The sequence below is a fragment of the Cydia splendana genome, chromosome 16, assembly GCF_910591565.1.
Source record: "Cydia splendana chromosome 16, ilCydSple1.2, whole genome shotgun sequence".
In the NCBI taxonomy this organism is placed as follows: Eukaryota; Metazoa; Arthropoda; class Insecta; order Lepidoptera; family Tortricidae; genus Cydia; species Cydia splendana.
The window spans coordinates 9,670,456-9,692,243 of record NC_085975.1 but is presented as its reverse complement, the minus strand read 5'-3'; the positions used below and the strand labels follow the sequence as shown (position 1 = coordinate 9,692,243).

Below are 21,788 nucleotides of genomic sequence, written 5' to 3'. Positions count from 1 at the left end.
ATGATATTTTTAACACAGCTATGTAGTCAACATTGCATTTTACACTTCGGCGTAATTTAGTAAAGTATCTTCTTCCTCGCGTTATCCCGGCATTTTGCCACGGCTCATGGGAGCCTGCGGTCCGCTTGACAACTAATCCCAAGAATTGACGTAGGCATTAGTTTTTACGAAAGCGACGCTAACTGGCCTTCCAACGCAGCTTCCAACCTTAAATATGTAATGTCAAATGATATTTCGTACATAAGTTCCAAAAAACTCATTGGTACGAGCCTGAGTTCGAACCCGCGACCTCCGGATTTAAAGTCGCACGCTCTTACCGCTAGTCCACCAGCACTTGTAATTTAGTACAGTATAAAAGTCGTAAAATTCGAGACGAGTAGTATTAGGCTATTCGTAGTTGGAAAGTGTCGTCACAAATTGGGAGCAAGTTAGTTTTACTTGGCACGGGAATATGGCATACTTACGACGCCCATCATACGACATACAATCAAAGAGTTCTCACTTTTCCGGTTTCGTGATACGATATCTAAACATTCTATTCAACGGCCCTTCGTTTATATCTTCGCACTCTGTAACCGGTTAAAACGGCTAATGTATAGATTTTCAATCTCTGGCTGACTCATATATGAACAGTAGGTATTATATAACATTATAATATATGTAAGTGACATCTATTCTGTTGTGAGCTGAAATCGGTAACGCAAACAAAAAATGTTAAAGAAGAAAATCGGTGTTGACTGTTGACCTATTTGCAGTTATATTCGAAGGTTAAATCAATTTGCTACAATCGTAGCTCACGTCAAGCGAATCTACGATGTTTCACAAAAAGCAGCCTTTGGTTCTCATATAAAATAAAAAAATGACCGAAATATCCATCGAGGTAATAATTATGCAGGCTAACGACGCAGGAAGTGTCGAACAGATCACGAACAAAAGAAGCCACAAAAATTCAAATCACAAACGCTTCCGATCAGCCGGCAGTTTGGGCGTCACCTTCGTGGCTCACTTCCTGCGATCGCAGCACAAGAGGAAGACGGCCGGCGCGGTGCAGCGACCGACCGCGGGGCTGTAGCCTTGGGCGCAAGCTCCCTGCATTCTAATCTGACGGCCTCGCGGAAGCGCGTGCCTCGGGCTTGCTCTCGTAACATGGCTCAATCGTTGTCTTATCAGTTAACTCAACCAAACGCTTCACGTCTCATTCGTGCTATCTTTTAGGATGACCGTAAAACAATTATTCAAATCTATCGTAATCAATTCGTAACAGTTGATCGTTGTGATAACGGTAACGGTAAGTTGGAAACGACCGCTTCCCACGGAACCTAAGACATCGAAAGAAATATGAATAATGCACATGCATAAAGCTAAAGAGTTAAAGCGACCGTCGGTGTTAGTTATTGGAAAATGATTAGCACAAACTCGTGGATTGCCACGGATCGTCAGGTGGTAACCAGTTCCCCAGGCTGAACAGGTCAACATTGCTAAGTAGGTAGATGAATGAGCTTATTGCACGCATTAGGTACGCATGCATTAATCACTCTAAATAATTTCTGGTCACAATATCATGACCTTTTTTATACAATGAACCAATGAGTAGTGAGACTAGTGAGTAGTTAGTGAAAGATTGTCCCATAGTTGTATAATTTATTTAATGAGTATAAGGGCAGAGGGCTCGACAAGCGACAATATACGTAAACCTAACTTGTCGTCATGTATATATCACTTATATGTCAAATTTCTAATACATATGTGAAATTTAATATGATTAACTTTTTGACCGCCAAATACGATCACAGACGCGCATGGTTACATTATATTATAAATGTGTCGCTTAACTTCAAACTCGGGTAAATCCATTCGACCCTCTCAGCAAATTTCTACCCTATTACTTTTGCTTAGTACCAATATCGCATAATCTGACAGATGGATTTACCCGAGTTTGAAATTAAGCGACTCAAATAAATTATAATATATTCTTCATGGATTGCAATATTGTTTACGATGGCGCGTTATACATATATAAAATGCATGGCGTTCAAGGGTTAAATTGTTGTATCGTAAAATAAAAACGATCCGATCTAAATATGCAATATTAGTACTTAGTGGTTTTGTTAAAAAAATATACTTACGACATAGCATTAAGCTTCATGTATGTGTCGGCTGGAATTGATTCCTTGTGATTAACAGGTGTAGACGACAACCGCCTCGCGGTTCGCATCCAGCTGCCGCGTTGTCTTCTGAACCCCTTATCACTTTTGAGCACCTGGAGATGGCGCTTGACAATATCGTGCCATTTAGACTTAACGGTAGCGGGTGAATCACTGGCTGCGTCTTCTTTACACATCTGTAATCCATCACTGAACCTCCTCATGTTTTGAAGATAGATTTCATTTGATTTTGGTGGAAGACTTTTTCTCCTTTCATCAGTGATAATACCAGGTTCGTGCGAATTTTGTTCCGCTATCCATTTCGATATGAAGTCGTTTTTATCACAGTCGTGCGATATCACTGGCTCTTCTTTGGGCGTCGGAGGAATCCAGTCTAAACTCACCCACTGACTAGATTTCGGTTTCGATTTAAATATCACGTCTACCTCATCGTCGCAGTCCGAAGAGCCAATTGAACATACGGAGGTTTTCTTTCGCGGGAATCTCGACCGGACTGGCTTGCAAACTGGCGATAGATCAGCACTAACACCATCTTCTCTTTTAACATCCGGCAAACTCTTAACACATTCGATGTTGACGTAAGAGTTTTCGGAGCAGGAAGAGTCAACACTAAACCTAGGAGTACCTCTAGTTAAGGATGGCTTAGATCTCACCACTACTTCTTCACAGCAATCTTCAATAGGTCCACCGCCAGTTTCACGTTCATTTGTTAAGGAAATTCTTCTTTCATTAGAAATTTCATTTTCCATCTCTATAATTCTAGCCATACTTGGAAAAGTGCTATCTTTTTCTAATTCAATAATTCTAGTTACTCTCTGAGAGCCTTCTTTGTCAATATCGCCCTGATTTGTTATTGCGGAGAAAGAATGGTCCTCATCCAACCTGATAATTCTAGTTATTCTTTGTAAACTTTCATTGTCCACATCAGTACACACCGGAGTACTTAATGTATCATTCTTAAATTCAATAATTCTTGTAATTCTTTGTGTTTCTTTTTCAGGTTCAGTTTCTATTGTGGTCGTATTAAAGTCGTCTAAGTCAATTATTCTCGTTATTCTTTGGGGTTGATTTTCACTTTTAGTTTCCCGCAGATGATAAGATGATTTAAAACATTCTTTCTCACCATCTTGATTACTATCTTTGTCCTTAAATTCTAGCATATTACAAGATGAACTAAAAAATGAAGACTTCATATCAAGTTCCAGATATCTTTTGGTTACAGTAGGTGCGAGTTTCTGTTCGGAAGGTGTTACCTTTTCTTCTAAAGAATTACTGCGACTCTTTGCCTTTTGTAAGGCACTTTCAGAAAGAAAAACGCAAGGAACTTCCACCTGCATAGACATTTTTCTTCTGCGCGTCGTGTCTTCTTTTTCTTGGTTAATATTATTATCTACATCTTCCGGTACTGCTGTATGGGGTAAAATGATAGGAGTCCCGGCCACCATACGCAAAAAGTCTGTAACAGCAGCAATATGAGCGCCCGTAACGGCTCCTTGTAATTTTACACCCGATACTTGGTGAGGCACAAGTTGATTATCCCGTACACACCACACCACGGGCAATGGCCCTTCTGACACCATCGTGCCAGTATTTTAAATTTAGGTTTATAAATTTGCATAAATATTTACTGTTCTTTGAATAAAGACACTTTATAAAGTTTTGATTACTAACGCATTTCCGGTCCGCGTCCGCGTCCTAGACTCCGAATACAAAACAAATGCAAGTAACCAAACATGTAAGTATGTTCGTAGGGCGGCATAACGCGATCGCGGCGCGGGTTCGATTTCGAGGCAGTAAGGCGCGCGGCGAGCGTGCGCGTCCGGCGGAGGTCGCGAGAGATAAGCGGTGAGAGTCGCACGCGCACCGCAGCCCCCGCGGCTTACCCCGCCAGCCGCGCTACGCCTGCTCTTCAGATACATCATCTTAACTTCTCATCTAATGCACTTCTCCCAAGACAAATTATGTAACTGGTCTATATTCGGTAGATATGGATATCGCGTGCAAATATTTAGATAGAAAAAGCTCTATCGACGCGCGATTGTAATAATAGCTTTCCGAATGATTTAATTTGTAATGCCATATATTCCGGATTCAGTAGATTATTGTATTGCAAATATTTGTTCATTATGAAGGCATTTATATTCTATGTTATATGTAAAATATATTGATGATGTAATGATTCCGCAACAAAATTAGTAAACCGTCCGATACTCTTCGTCTTTTATTTATGTGCAATTTAAACTACGTGATAAATTGATAATCCGTTTTTGTTATTTTTGATGAGTAATTCTATAGCTAGTTTCAGGCAGCTGGTATGAGTTGAAGATTGAATGCCTGATTTATCTCATTCTAGGCATTCTTAGTTCATCCTGTAGTATACAGTTAGGTTGCATTGTGCTGACCCTATTCGTGCCAGGGCAGTCCATCATCAGGTTGTCAAGCACTTGGTGCATCGCAAATTTTGAACGGTCATGTTCAATAAGCATTTCTATTGTATTTATTTTAGAATATACATTTGCTACGTACGTCTTTCGGTAAAGACTTATCATACTCTTTTATCTTTTAATTGATCAGAATCAGAATTTCTTACTTTTTCTGTGTGGTTAGTTTCTGGCGTAAGATTTCGAGCAACTAGTCTTGATGATACGAATCGGAGTTGCTCGAAATCTTAACTTAAAAAACAAGTATGATATATAACATGCATACCTGGATTATAATATAATTAAATTAAATGTCAACTAGTTTCTATGCAACAAAGCCGATTTGCATTCTTGTTCTTCTCACTGTGTGTCACTTCTCACATGTATTATGATTTTTGACCAAGATTGTTGCAATTTTTTAAGAGACGTGAGAAGTTAAGTACTTTATTCTTGAATATTGTCTGCAGAACTTATGACATCTATCAAGCTAAAGACACAATCCAAGCAAAACTTTTTACTATGAACTTAAGATTGCGGCACTAAATAGTAGCGCGTTGAGGTATTTTTGTTTATTTTGCAACACATTACACTGGTACAATGCGATTGTTAAGCAAAACGACACGCAAGTAGCGTGTGACTTTTCACGACGTACCTAATACATGTACTACGAGCAAGGTGCATCCATGCGTCAAAACTAATCATGGTTTTGCACTAAGCTTACTAAGCATTTTCAGGGTTTACTCTCCTTTTACAATGTCAGTTTTTGAAATCGGTCGTTGTGCAATCATCAAATGTAATTTAGGATTAAAAAATAATTAGGATCACTACAAAGCGTTTCTTTAATCTAGGTTTAGTTATCTTTATTTGTTTATTCCCTATGTAGCCCTAAGTAAACAATAGTTTCTAAAAGGTTAGATCTATGCATGTCTAAATCATCGATATGCACAAATGCCATCGGACAGTTAGGCTCGGCGCCGGCGCGGGTTGCGATGCGGCACCCGTATGTAGCACAGACTCATCAAGCGTTAATTACTCTTTATGTGTAGGTCAACCTTGGCTTGACGTACATTCTTCAATTATTTTGTTGCATTCTTTATATTCGTGCTCTTCAATTTCTGCTTTCTTTCTCGTGAAACGGACAATACTGTTATGTTTCTCGGAACTTCGAGCATCTTTTGGATGGGGACGTCCTTAAAGCTTAGGTAAAATAAATAAATCTAAATTTATCTAGAAATAGCCATCAACACAGAGGATCCTGGAACGCTACATAAAATCCACTATATTTGAATTTCTAAATTGTTATTATGCTAATTATTGGTTTGAGGGCGGTGAAAAAAACCAGCTGATAAATACTGACAAATAATTCAGTCAGTGATTTTAAAATCATCTCCTGATTAAATAAGTGATTTGGAACTTTTCAAGTTCACGTTGAATGCTGCATATGATGACGCGAATGAATGACCTCCGCTAACTGGCATATAACTCTCGCCTCAATTCGAGGAATTACTTTCGGCCCGTGGGTTTTTTTTTTAAAGACGAGTAGGTACAGGAAAAATAACAATTACTTTAGCAAATAAATCTGAAGGAAACCAAGACATGTAAATTTCGTAGTAACTTATACATATGATAGTAAATTGTTATAGTCAGAAGGGACATTTTAGAGCGAGCAAATTATTCAAAACAGTCGAGTCGACTTTTGAGGGTAGACTTTGGTTTGGGAGACTAGAACCAATACAGAAATCGTAGAATAGAAGGTATTTGTAAAAAAAACATACTTATATTATGTACAAGTTTCACTTACCTACTTACTTACAAGTTTGCGACAGCTACAATGTCACTGGTGTGCATCAAAGTCAGTTGCAAAAATGTCTGCCTAAGTAGCTACTAAATCACAAAAATATTGCTTGACACTAGATACATTTTTGTGCGTGCAACGAACATGTTTCTGCACTATATGAATTGTTAACGAAACACACTAAATATACTGGCTTTTTTATGATATAGGAGGAAAACGAGCAGACGAATCGCCTGATGGTAAGAGATTACCGTCGCCCATGGACACCTACAACACCAGAAGGGCTATTCCACAAGGGCGAACCAATGTTATGAAATGATTGGTATGAGATATAAAATCCTCTTACTACAGTTATCATAAGTTACCCGACTCCGATACGTAATAATAATAAATGATAAAGCTTTAAAATGCAGTCGATTTTTTTCATTCTTATTGTTCGAATTTGATTTAACAGAACTGGTTATGCAGCATGTTTAACTTTCGCTCATTTGTCTGGACGAGGGTGATTAATAATGACAATGTTTTACTTGCATTTTTAACTGTGCAATTAGTCGTATTTGCGCGATTTAGTTATTTCACGTTAAATTTTTTTTAATTTTACTTATATTTTTTTAATACGTTGTACTTTCTAAATTTTATACTACATAATAATGTCGTATCTAAGTAGGTGTATACCTAACTTACTTAGACACGAAATACAGAGCTGAATTAAATATATTTCAAAGTACATTCTTCACTAAAAACAATTAAGTAATATTCTAGTAATTACTATGGATTTACGCAAAGTTACTGGCTGATCAAATAAATTATATTATATGTTAATACCAAAAGCAGTTTCCACCCACCGCAGCAGTGAGAAAATGGAAACTTATCTATAATTAGTGGGAGAAGTAAGTGCAGTGAGTATTTTTGTCTCAGGCCATGTCGCTTAGCACAATTGTTCCTTGGCACATACTAAGCTGATCTATACGATTGCATATTGCTTCTAACATTTCTGCACTTACTTCCCTAACTATATTTAGGGTGCTACATTTATGATAGTAGTACTGAAGATGTACCTAGCTTTCACCGTAAAACCTTTAAAAATTACTTTTTATAAAACTGTAGACATTTTCACACGCTCAAAAATTCACCGACAGTATGTAAATTCTAAAGCATTGTACGCTGCAGATATATCTACGCTACAAACTAACTTTGAAATCATGTTGGAATGTAGATGCGGTGTCAAGATATTCTTGACCGCGATAGAAGCAGAAATACATTGCATTTCTTTTGCAGACGACTGTACAGACGTGTCGTGTGCGAGATTAATTGTTGCAAGTTTATATTGGTGGCAACTGGCAGTATTTCGTGGAAAGGAAGCGGTTAGCGTCGAGGTACCGTATGAGATTCCCATTGGCTATCGTCTGCAGAGTCAACTTCATTTTTTTCTTAACTTTCCTCTTGCTGCTGCCGAAGACAAACCATGCCGTGGCATTATCGATAGAAGAAAACGTTTACACTTTGCTCATCTTACTGCTGCTTATGTTGCCGGGGTATGATTCGAGTAAGAAAATGTAAATAATAAATACTAATTCCTTACGTCACTGTTTTTTACACTGCTGCTGCCGCCCGAAAAAACTGCCCTAAGGTTGCCACCTTGGGCAGCAGCAGGAACACGAGCAGGAATGCGTTTACTCCCTACCCCCTATATCCTTACTCCCTGCTCAGGAGCAAAGAGTAAACGGCGTATAATAGTGACATTCGATAAGTTGATATGAATCGAAGTCCTAGATATACTGGTTTGCATGCATCCAAAGCTGGGTGGGTGATGTGAGGAACAATCCTGGCGCCAGGGGACGGCGCCGCGCGCGCAGATTTTTTAACGACGTATTAATAGCAAGCTTAGTGCGGAATTACAGAGTGAACATGCCAAGCTTGATTATAGTGGCATGTTTAACTCATAGGAAAGGTTTAGTATTAGTGTTATGCACGGTGACTAAGTTGGGTGAATCCCGTTACAACCGCATATCGTTAATAGGAAGAAAATAAAAATTATGATGCTTTTAAATTTTTCTATAGCCTGTTTATCAATTCATGCTCTTGAATTTAGTCATATGTCTAATCTTTTCTTAGAATACTCTATCTCGTTATAACTTAATTTATTTACATTGTATTTCTGTTTTGAATTTGTTTTCATGGTGGTGCAATAAAGAATATTTACTTACGAGTATGAATTGCATTGTTCAAATGACGCCTAATATTTTGAATTCCGCTTTTGTCATTTAAAAGTTCACGAAAGATTTTACAATGCCTTGGAAGCTCGTCTCTTGCCGTAGTCAAACAATACCTATAGTCTGTATCTTTAGGTATTTAAATAAAAGTAAACAAACAATTTGTACATTTTCGGGTAGTTATAACATTTATTGGTTAACCAACCAAATACCGCCTGGATCAGTCACTGAACGACCTGACTTTAACCTACATTATTTGATCATGTAGGTAATGTTTTCAACTACCCTCAACTGGCTTAAGGAGCCATTTGAGGGTAGATTTTGTTTACTTTTTATTTAAATACCTAAATATACAGAGTATACAGAGATAAAGATGCAATAATTACGGTCTTTCGAACGTCATGGTCTGACGTTCTGCGAATTGGAATTTTAAGAATTAATTAAATCTAACAAGTGCGTATAAGATCTCGAGAAAAATAACAAGTAAAGTCAGATTCGCCCTTGCTGTCGGCGAAATCAAAATAAGATAATTTGGTCAAGCCCGAGATAGCTCGAGGCATTTAGTGTTCCGCTCGCAATGTTACATTTTACATAGTACTTAATGAAAAGGAATATTGTGTATACTGTTTCGACGAATCAGATACTCTCAATATAATCTATAATAGATGAGGCCATAGCTGTTGATAAATATTAAATGACTTTATTATCTCTATATACGCCTTACTAACTCTGTGTCCTATTGTGAAAAAAAAACACAACGACAGTGAAGAACGGAATTCTTAATTTGAATTTTTCAGATAAACTGCAATAATAAATATGATTCTTACTGAGCACATTGAGATAGTGGAAAGCCCGTTCGAAATTTAAACTTATTTGCAATATAATAAGGTTGTATGTATATGGGTTGTATTTTGTAGATCTCTCTCATACTTATAGTAGGCTATTCAGATAAAATTAAATATCCCACAAAAATAAGCAAGCAGAATTAAACTTTGTGTCAAAGACATAAGTCATAAATTTCAATGCCAAAGTTTTTACTAAGGATCTTTCTCACTAAAACTACTTCCTAATATGAAATGACCAGTGTAAGCATCAGTTAGCTAGCCCTAAGCAACCAAAGATCAGGCTGCAGTTGCAAAACTAATAAAGATAAAGTTAAGCTGATAATTTTCCCGCCGTCTCCACTCCATGCTTCTTTAAGTTGGGTATTGACTGGTCAGCTGCCTGTTAGCTATAGTTTCCGCGAAAATCGCCAGGATAGAGGTGAAAATTTTTGTATGAAAACTTGCAACTTTAAATGCATTTTTTATCGAAACCATTGCACTCTAAAATGAAGTCAAAATCAGTCCATGGACTCAATTTTTTGCAAGCTTTCTAATGGTACCCCACACGATTCTTACAAATAAAAAAAAAATCAGCCTACCCCTCTCAACCCCCTAAATTTCCCCCTTAAATAAGAAATAAGCAGTTTTGACTTATTTACAATATGAGTGGTGGTAATTTCTATAACTGTTCCAAATTTTAGGTATCTACGTCAAACGGTCTCTGAGAAAAACGCATTTAACTGATTTTCAAGACCGAAGTGATCCCATAAGTGTTCCGTGAACAAAGTTTTGTACGGAACACTAATAAGCTACGCCGCGATAGAAGCAATCGGGAAGTATCTATTTCGCAATAAGTTAGATTACCCATTTAATTTAACTGAGTAATAATCGCTAACATTTTTATTGGGTACTTTATGGCCATGACTAAATATATGACGATGAAATTACGTACAATACTGTGATGTGACGACGAGGAAACTATCAATATATGTAATTATATTATATTAAAAAAAAGTAATAAATAGAATCTAATATGTTTGATCATATGCATTCTATTCTACCTTGACATTAATAAAAAATATCGAAGCACGAAGAATCCTGGAATTGCTTTATTAAGTTCTATGCAGTCGGAGAATCAAATCTAAAAATCTTACGTTACGTTAGGTGTACAAAACATAAGTTCATACTTGAACACATTCATGGCCAAGAACCCAACAGTCGGATACACTGTTCGTAGCGACTACGCGCTATATACGGCGAAAACGTGGCTACGCGCTACGAGCGTAACCCGTAAGCACTTAGTGGCAATGAATGTGTTAAAAATATATCATTGCTTCGCTTTGGCAGCATAAAACTTTCCGCGCACTGTTAATTTTAAAATGCTTCCCAATTCCAAGAACTCTACGGTTACCTCAATCTACCTATCTATTTTTAGCCAGGTAAGGTTCTTCGGTTGGTTCAATATGTCAGTGAGCACATTAGAATGTTAAGCAGGTTTTGCGGCATGGTTGACGTCTAGCCAGGCTTTCGTGATGAGGCTTGGATAAATGAGTAGGTATGATATAAACGTGAAACCTGGGCAAGTTGCTTATACAGACAGGATTTTAATAGGTTTCACTGCTACATGGCACATCCTATAACAGGTAGTTATTGATGCCTGTTAGAGCTGAGTTCCTGTCGATAATTAATAATATAATGCGACCTGTTCAGTCGATATGGGAGCAATCTTAGATATAGAACTACTAGAAACGACATTTGTTTATTAGTTATTTTTAGCTCGCGAAAGTAAAGTTATACAAAACTTCGGCACACACATTATAAATTCCATCACATTAGAATATAAATAACTTTAAAATCAATAATGTAAATAGCAAATTCGATGGACAAAACTGCATTAAGGTTACTTAACCGATTACTAATGTCACCGATTTCACGGTCAGCAATTTTAATGATCCACACATTAGGCGTTTATAGTGCGATTTTAAATCGCATGTGTCGTAATGTTCTGTGCGTCAATCCGCAGATTACGGTTTAAGACCGTTCTAGACGCAAACGTAGAAAGTTGTGTCGCGACTGATCGGCGCCTGAGCATGTCCTGAGATCGGCCTTATAAGTTTTAAAACGAAAAAATGCATGAAATTTATCAGGGCGATTGGACATTCCAAATCATTCATCCGTAAGCATATGTAATGCTGGCTTTCGTTGGCCTTATAAATCTTATAATATAACGTCTTTAGAGCTACGCGAATGAATTAATAATTGTTTTATAATCAAATCTCTGTAATATTAGTTAATTCCGGAAAATATAGAATTATCTTATTAATTTGAGTCAGTTGATTGAATGATAACCTACATTAACGTGATAATACTTTGTTGTATAATAAACCAGTTTCCTATGGGATTTTATTGGGATTATGGGATACTTGCCACTCGCCCTTATTACGCTGATTAATTTAAAAAGGGTTATTTCAGCGATCAGGATCTTTAAATTTCCAGCCTAGGTTAGACCGGAAAAATTACAGTTTCGTAGGACGTTCTTATTAAATTAGTTACCTTACAATTTACGCTCTGCTCTGGTCTATACCATCAGCCTTTCAATTTCAATAAGGATTGTCATGACATGACAATAGCAAACCGGCCATTAAAACCCAGAAGATTTCATGAAAAGAAGAGCCTTAACCCACATTTCAAAATGATTACTAAGGAATGTCACGAATAAGCCAGCCGTTTGGATAATGGAGGTATACAATTGTTTCTGCGGTCGCTGCGGGTCGACGAACGACCTAGCTCGGCGCGCGGCGCGAGGTAGCCTCTGTGGCGCTCCGATCTTGTTATAATACATTTATAAACAGACAATACTATTTGCATTACGTATAAATCGGTTACGGTAGCTGAGGATTACTTTTATGTGAGTAGTATGACAGTTAGATCTTAGGTATGCAAGTAGTGGAACATCAATGATCATTATCATAGAGTGGTCATATCATGCAAATATTATAAATGCAAAAGTAACTGTGTGTCCGTTAAATTTTTCGACTAAAATATAGAAACCGCGCAGAATGGAAATCCCTTCTGAGAGCCCTATGTCCCTGATGAGGGATAACAGGATATCATCATCATCAAAATATAGAAAAGATTTTCGTAAAATTCGGCATGTACCTAGAAAAGCTCGGAGGGCAACTTTTTTTGTAAATTCGGGAAGGTAGAGGAAACAACCAAGACCAAAGCCCATTAGGGTGGAGAAGCGGGCACGGTAAGTGAATTATTACTGTTTGTTTATTATGTTTAGTCACACTAAACGTATTCGATAGATCTATCCTGTTTATATTTAGCTTGTCGATCGTCATATATTGACTGTTGTTTGGAAAACCCTAGGTTCTGTGCGAATTCAGTTTTTCAAGTAATCACACCACACCCGTATGCGTCAAACAAATCAAGAAAATTAATGGATTATAGAAAATTCTTATGTGAAAGATTTGTGATTAAGGCAGCCAAAATATGGCTAAGAAATTAATAAAACAGAGTGTAAACGTAAATGCGACGACTGTGTGGAAGATGTTGGAAATAGGTTTAATTTATTTGTTAAGAATATTTTAAATTTGTGTAATAATTACTTGACATAATTAATAGTTGGTTTGCAACTGTAACATAATGTTAATGCCGCAATCAGCTGATTGAGAAAATTGAATTATAAATGTACAAAAACTTGCATGTAAATCCATTCCAAAATACCTTTACCGCATACCGCAAAATTACGACACGTTTACACGATCAGCCATCTCATTTCACAGCACAGACGTAAGTATTCGCAACTGATTTCATAATTATCTGATGACGAACACAAGTAGATTTACATATATTTATCAGCGAGAACTTTGATGTTTACGTCGTGTAGGGTTTAATGAACGACCTCACTTACACTTTTGCTGACAGGCGGGACCGGACGTATCACGTACCTACTCTCTAGCCAATAATTACATTCGCGTGAACGGGCATACATACCAGTTTCGGTGACAAGTTGCAAAACTCTCACTTGCGGACTTGTCGCATCTCGCACGCTAGACTATTCATTCGGTAATGGATCGATCGACAGTGGCAAAAAATATTATTTTTTGCTGTCGGTCGACGTTTCTAATCACCGGATAATATCTGGGCCAACGGAAATTCACGCGGGCGATACGCTGAAAGCGTTTTACATCACCCTAGCACCTGGCAGTACCAGGATCTGCATAAGCTAATTGACGGCCATTTTTTTGTCCGTGATTTTTGCGCTGCCAACTAAAATCGTATTACAGATATTGTGACTCAATGCTGTTACATTCTATTTGATTTAAATTGGTAATTAAGATTAGCAACATCATGACATATTAGGAGACAGTGAAAATGTATCACTTTGAATGACAGGCGCATTTAAGATTGTTAGAGTAATGCAAAATAAAAATTGTGAAATAGAGAAAGTATTCTCAAAAACAAACGGACAAGTGCGAACCATACTCAACAGTAAGAGTTTTTTATACAAACACAACTTAGTTTTGGAAAACCTCATCATAGGAAATTCGTCGCTTGCCGTAAGGAGGCTTTGACAGGTTATTCATTAAAGATACAAGCAAATATCTTCCTTATGGTAAGCGATAAAGAGGGACCTTTGACTATACTTCGACACATATTTGTATTTAAGCTGTAATAAAGGGTCTAGCAGTCTAAGGAAGGAGGAGTGGCCCCTGTGACGAATATCGGATTTTTATAATGTCATTTGTTGGCTATCTTATAATTTAGAAACACCTCAACTTTCAGCCCCCTATCTTGAACCGTCACCGAGATAATGTCAAAAACGTCATTTTATGGACACATTTTTCAAAGTCGTTTTTCTCCTGAACTATATAAGGTAGAGCAATCAAACCAAATCATAGCTACAAAGAATGAGTAGGAGTATAACTCAGATTTTTTTAAATATTTAATTCCCTGAAAAAATAATGATTAAAATGTCAGAGAATTTTTTGACAGCTATTTTCAACAAGTAATTGTAAAGGTACACCTATGGAAAAAATCACATAACAATGTTGCACCAATTATATTGTATTGATTTTTCGCATGGTAGTAGCTAATACTATTTGCAGTTTATGTGATTTTTAGGGTTCCGTACCCAAAGGGTAAAACGGGACCCTATTACTAAGACTTCGCTGTCCGTCCGTCCGTCCGTCCGTCCGTCCGTCCGTCCGTCCGTCCGTCCGTCCGTCCGTCCGTCTGTCACCAGGCTGTATCTCACGAACCGTGATAGCTAGACAGTTGAAATTTTCACAGATGATGTATTTCTGTTGCCGCTATAACAACAAATACTAAAAACAGAATAAAATAAAGATTTAAATGGGGCTCCCATACAACAAACGTGATTTTTGACCAAAGTTAAGCAACGTCGGGAGTGGTCAGTATTTGGATGGGTGACCGTTTTTTTTTGCTTTTTTTTTGTTTTTTTTTTTTTGCATTATGGTACGGAACCCTTCGTGCGCGAGTCCGACTCGCACTTGCCCGGTTTTTTATTTACATAAGTGTACCTTTACAATTACTTGTTGAAAAGAGCTGTCAAAAAATTCTCTGACATTTTAATCATTATTTTTTCAGGGAAATAAATATTTAAAAAAATCTGAGTTAAACTCCTACTCATTCTTTGTAGCTATGATTTGGTTTGATTGCTCTACCTTATATAGTTCAGGAACAAAAACGACTTTGAAAAATGTGTCCATAAAATGACGTTTTTGACATTATCTCGGTGACGGTTCAAGATAGGGGGCTGAAAGTTAAGGTGTTTCTATATTATAAGATAGCCAACAAATGACATTATAAAAATCCGATATTCGTCACAGGGGCAACTTCTCCTTCCTTAGCCTGCTAGACCCTTTATATGCGAAACATGTTGCCAAATTATGAAACAAACCAGGAAATCTCGCCAAGTAAGTACTTATTTGGGCGTATCTTTATTGTATTTATTTCTTTTAAATATAAAAAGTCATTCTGAAGAAAAATTTAAAATTGCTTATACTATTATAACCTTTTAGTGCGAAACCCTAAAACCATTGCAGTCATAATTGATCACCACAAGAGCAAATACTGCAGTGTTAATTATCGAAAGTGCCATCTCTTAGTGTCTCTACGTACTAGTTACTTAAACAATGTGTGTCAAGCCATATTCACGGTCTCTGTCGGTGGACAATATTGACCGTGGCATGCAGACGCGGGCGTCACGTCATTTCTAGACACGCTCAATCTCAACTCTGTGCGATATAATATTTTCTAATGTGTTGCATATTTAAGTAATTTAAGCTACGAAACAATTTTGGTGGCATTTGCCACCAATAGTAAATTCCACAGGCTTACTGAAAATCACACAGTTTTATCCGCTAGTTTAAACTCAACTGACATCATTCCTAATTTTAATGTTGCAATTTTAGACTATCTATCTATAAGACTAGAATAAGTAATTAAAAACGGTAAAGCGTTATACGCTCTATAGCAGAGAGCAAAAGATAAGAGATGTTTTTTACTTTTCTCATTGCCGCAGCCTCCTGAAGCCACGCAACTTGCGCCGGACAGTTCAGATTAACGATAGCGCTTCCACGATACCGACAACTAAGGGTACGCTTTAGAAAATATAAGAAGTTTTCAACACGCCTTGCAAAATATTGCGTACATGGTGCATTTAAAATTGCAAACAGTTTTCTGGCCTAGTTAGCAATACATGTTAATTGCTAACAGTGTTAAGCTAAAGCCGGGAGTTACCTGAGGCACGCACGCCACATTACTCAGTCATCAAACACGAAAGAAACAGCTTCGCAGGCCATTCTGTAATCTGCCCGACATGCTCATTTCAGTTTCGTCACATCAGGATACTTTCTAAAGAAACTGCTACAAGTAATAACTGTATGCAGCAGCCTTCCAGTGGAAACATGCGATAATAAGGTATAATTGCACAGCACCTCTGTGACTATATTTAGAAGCATACTCTCTGGAACTAGCTGGGCATGCGACTAGTGCAATTACGTAAAGCGGTTGAGCCATTTCTAATCTAAAAATAATCGTAGGCTTTACAGACGCCGGCGCCACTAGGATCGTACGAGAAAGTTGAGGCAATTTTTCATGGCTATTGCCTGCGAATTTTAACGCAACGAAATTACTTGGGGATGACAAATAAGCGAACTTCTGTATTGGAGAAGTACTCGTAGCTGATAAACGAAACATACTTTGAAGTTTTTTTTAGATCTAGAACAATATCATTCAAATGCCAAAGTGTTATTGTATATTTATGCTGCTTTATACACGGCCTTCTAAACTCAATGCGAGCGATGAATGCGAGTCAAGAAATATAATACATAGTATATTTTTCCATCTGTAAGCCCATACCAAGAATCAAAGTAACTCCGTAATGACTGTATAATCATATTGGTAATTGTAAACAAATTATGCATTTTTATCAGACAAAGTTATTACTTCGTACAAGCAAATATGAGGCCGACATAATGTTTTCCCGCAACACATCCGTGACGCGGACTAATGTATCAACGGCGCTGGCGCCTGGTAATCGCGTCTGCGCTCTAATGCGAATTTTCCTCTGTCTGGCCAAAGGGCAATTAATCCTTCATGTAAACGCTGTCAATCACCTCTTTAGGGTCTCGATTAACTATGCCCATACAGTGATCCAAGAAGACAGAGGTACTTATCAGAGGATTATGCTTCTACTTTGAACACATAAAATGAAAATGTCTAAAATAATTTCGGAAGTCCCTTATATGTTCAAACAATGCTTCTGAAGGGTCTAACCAGTTAAGATGAAATAATCATTTGTGAGGGATACGTACTGCACGTACAAGACAGGGCAGGCTGGTGCAATTTTATTGAAATCTTCGTAAGTACATACAGTAGCTTTTATATTAGATATTACTGTGACATGACAAAGTACGAAGTGGCACATCAATGTCCTTGACTGTAACACATCGAATAGTATGTACTATGTACTAGGATAAGATAAAGATTCTCAAATGGGAAATAAAAACAGAAGTCAATTAATTCTTTTTTATTTCCCATTTATGGCTAAATTAAATTTTCAAACGACATGACGGAACAAATTGAAGGCTTCCCAATATAACGAGACGACGATGACTACAAAATGTGACTGTGCATAAACAAACAGACGCTGTTTACGGAAGAGCCTTTTTGCAATTACCTTGACAGATGTAACGTCTTAATTCGCGGTTTTAAGACTCAGCCGACCGGAATGTGCCATCATTTTAATCATGGACCTAGAGACGGTGGTAGCCGACAGGTCGAACCCGATCTGGACTTCGGCGATCTTATGTTCGAAGTTCAAACCCAGGCTTGTACAAATGCGTTTTTAGCAAGATTCCTTTTTTAAGACTCAGCCGACCGGAATGAGCCATCATTTTAATCATGGACCTAGAGACAGCAGTAGCCGACAGGTCGAACCCGATCTGGACTTCGGCGATCTTATGTTCGAAGTTCGAACCCAGGCTTGTACAAATGCGTTTTTAGCAAGATTCCTTTTTTAAGACTCAGCCGACCGGAATGAGCCGTCATTTTAATCATGGACCTAGAGACAGCGGTAGCCGACAGGTCGAACCCGATATGGACTTCGGCGATCTTATGTTCGAAGTTCGACCCCAGGCTCGTACAAATGCGTTTTTAGTAAGAATACTTTTTTTCAATGTTCATATATCATAAAAGTATATCGTATACTATCTGTCGCTTGGCGTCTGTTGGCTCCTTGGATGGACGGCATCCGGAAGATTGCGGGTCACGTCTGGATGAGATTAGCTCAGGACCGGGACAAGTGGCGTACTAGAAGAGAGGCCTATGCTCAGCAGTGGGCGATAAATGGTGTTAAAATAACAAGTAAAACTTAATAAAAATAGCCTAAAATGAATACAAATATGCAGAATAGCCTAAAATGAATACAGATTTGTGAATAGTGTTTCTGTAGACGCCGCGAAGAAAGCTCTCAACAGCATTATTTCCATTCAAAGCAGTAAAATCGCACTCATAAAAGTAAATTTAACTTCAACATAAAATTGTTATAAACCGTTTCGAATTTCTTTTTAAGCGTATATTACGTATTGAAAAGTATTGTATCAAACTTCAGACAACCTTGAGACGTGAGATATAATACCTACAATCGTAGATTTGCAATTGTCGGTTAAAAAGGAGTGATTTAAAAAAATAAGTAATGCTCACAATACAAACATGCAATGAGAAACATTTGTAAACACAATACAATTTACAATTTGTAATTTTTAGTTTTGTTGGTAACAAATAAAGTAAACTGTACTAAATTTAACCTTATTCATTTGAGTTGCAGACTGCAAAGAATTAAAGTAATTGTTAAAAATAATACCTAGGTATATCTGCAGACTGGCTCATATCAGTCGCAATGAATGAATGAAAATATTTATTTTCAGGCAACTATTGGCCCATAGATAAATACCAATGTTCCCTATTACATCCACGCATAGACTATCAGTTATAATGTAAATAAAATCACGTAATTGCTCGGATACAAAGATCACAGTTAAATGTACCTATATCGATTTTTCTAACTAGTCTTTACTGCCATGTCGCTACTGTTAAACAGGCAGCTACTTAGGTCCGAATAAGGTACTAAGGAGTCTACTTAGTTCATGAGTACTGTGGTTAACGCATTTGAAAAATTGTATAGTAGTCTCTGCTTACGACTTTGATCTTTTAACTCCATTCTTTCTTTACGCTTTAAGCTTTAACTCTTCCTTCCCTAAGGAGATGATTCCCGGCATAAGAGTTATCCATAATTGATTGAGTAATAAACATACTTTTATCTATGTATCACTTTATATCAATGGTTGAAAAAGTTTACCACGTCTAGTACGATATGCCCACGGCGCATCCGTAAACCCGTAGCAGTTGACAGCACCGTCTGCAATGACCTTAATTGCATATCACGCGATCTGGGCCGTTGCTCTCTCTTAAATCAAACTCCAAGGGCCTAGAACCCTACTTATACTACGAGTGTCCATCCGCCCTAGCACGTGAACGTGAGCCTTATGCAACTGATGTCAACGACCTCTTCGACTTGTTTGTCTATACATGTATTCCATTCATATGGTCCGGTGTTAAAGGCATACGAGTATCATCTCATTAAAATATCGAAATGTCACTGATGATAATGAATGCGTGACGTAAATGTATGCATAGGTCCACTTAAAAACAAACGCAGCTAAGCAGAAGTGCTGCGGTATCTATTTAAAACCACAATTTATGTCTACCGAGTGTAGGTTTACAACGTTAAGAGACGGGAGCAGGGCGGTGAACTCAAACGCATCCTGTCTCCGCCGGTGATGTCGGCCAACCATCTTTACTAGGAAATGTAGGTTTTTAGAAGCCGTTAGTGGCACACCCCGGCTCACACATCATCGCCGTTGGGTCAATTGAACACTTTGGCTCATCCGCACTAATGCTCGATTTCTATACTCCGTAGGGGACATGCATTCAATTGTGGCTTGACTAATATCATCTATGTGTTGTAAACTAATCCGTTTCACTGTAGGCATAATTCTAATTATTAGAGCAATTAGACACGTATGATAAGCTATTATTAGCATAACCTAAGGGTAAACAGACCTTGTGTTTACCCACATGATATTTTTACTGTTTGAATACATAAATGATAATTACAAAAAACATAACATTGCGGTAAAGTTTAAAAATACGTTTCAGCGATTCAAGCTCATATAAAATTTGCCGTCAACATGGTCCGAAATATCGGAAACTGATAACAAGCTTTTAAGTAGTTATGTGACTGCTACCAAAGACAATAAAATACTTAATTCTCTTTGCTGCTACGTAATGTCAAAGATATTGGAATAGTGTACTAGTGCTAAAAACTAATTGTTTTTGTTATTCTGTATTTACTGGTGAGAACCTGTAATTGGCGTTTTGTATCATATGTGTAAAACCTATAGCAATAGTAATATAATAGCTTGTTGGGTCTCCAAATAATAATAAATAAATATAATGGCAGTTGGTATCCAGAGATGTAATGTTATTGCCTCTTTCCGTTTAGCACGCAATCAGAATGCATTGGCGAAGCATCGTATGTCAGTCAATTGACGTGACGCTCGCTTCTCCGAACCGCTGCCTTCCTGTCTAGGCATGTACAAACTTCCATGCCTATGGACTTAATAAGTGCCACGCCAATTCAAATGCCACGAAAGATATAGCACCATACAATATCATATCAGTTTCATTTCGTTTTAAAGATATTTTTGAATCAATCCTCAATTCCTCACTATCCTAACATAATTATACATACAGTCCAATGTTTATATTATTTATATATATTCGATACAACCAAAATAAATTATTATGCAGGTTGCTGCGTGGTTAGGCGAGTCATCATATGTATCTTAATAATTTTACTGATATCTGGGATTAGTAATTTCTATTTTTTTCTAAAACATTTAGACGAAAACAGAATAAGATCATTGTTTATTTTCACACACACACAAAAAGGATTAATAAACGTACAAACAACCAAAATAGAAATAAAACACCCAAAAATACATATTAACTAGAAATACCTAAAACAAAGGCTTTTGTTTCACAGATTAGGGCTCCCACACCGAAATAATCATTTCATACAATTCATACTATACCTAAAAGTCTCTTCGCGCGGCTTTTGATTCGTAAATATAAATATTCAAATACAATAATGGAATATAATAAGCCTCTGGGCAACTAAAGAACATATTATTGGGCGGGACCGTGAAAACATAAATCTGTCAATCAAGTTCAAGCAAAGCAGTTTTCTACCTTTTGGCATACCTAAAAGGCACAAGCATTTTTGTACTGAATATGCTTTTACCGCACAGTGCCGCACACTGGTGGAATCCTGCCATAACATGACACAGTTACTCAAATTTCGCTAAACGTCACGTTAGATTGTTAAAGTGATAGATGGATATTACATCATGTAGTCGATCACTGATCACTTGATCAGTGATCAGTGCCTACTTAATCATAATCGCCTCATTAACATGTGGAAGTATAATTACTATAATTAGTTAGACGGAGGTCTAAATTGATTTGGTTATTTCCCATCACTGATCTGAATTATATTGAATACTTCCTGTTGCTTTGCAAATAAACAACCGGATATTTTTACGATGTAGGTATACCGGAAATATAGGACATTTAGGTAATATGTGTATGCACTTATCACATATTATACCGTATCCTTTGATATAGAGGTAGTAACCTCTATCTCCTTTATCATTCAAATAATATACCTTCTAATTATAGGGAAAATAAATGGTATACATTTTTAGGGCCTT

At 37.3% G+C, this 21,788-nt stretch overlaps 1 protein-coding gene across 2 annotated transcripts in view; it reads right to left on the bottom strand.

The window, feature by feature from the left end:
* Nucleotides 1-21,788, bottom strand: part of LOC134798252 (tyrosine-protein kinase Src42A) — an 82,788-nt gene that overhangs the window by 49,066 nt on the left and 11,934 nt on the right. Inside the window, exon 1 of one of the 2 annotated variants that reach the window (XM_063770641.1) lies at nucleotides 2,127-4,034. The exons of the other annotated variant lie outside the window; for it this stretch is intronic. Within the exon in view, the coding sequence (XP_063626711.1) occupies nucleotides 2,127-3,745 (1,619 nt within the window). The 5' untranslated portion in view covers nucleotides 3,746-4,034. Of the gene's footprint in view, nucleotides 1-2,126; nucleotides 4,035-21,788 lie in introns of those variants that run through there. 2 annotated transcript variants of the gene reach the window in all.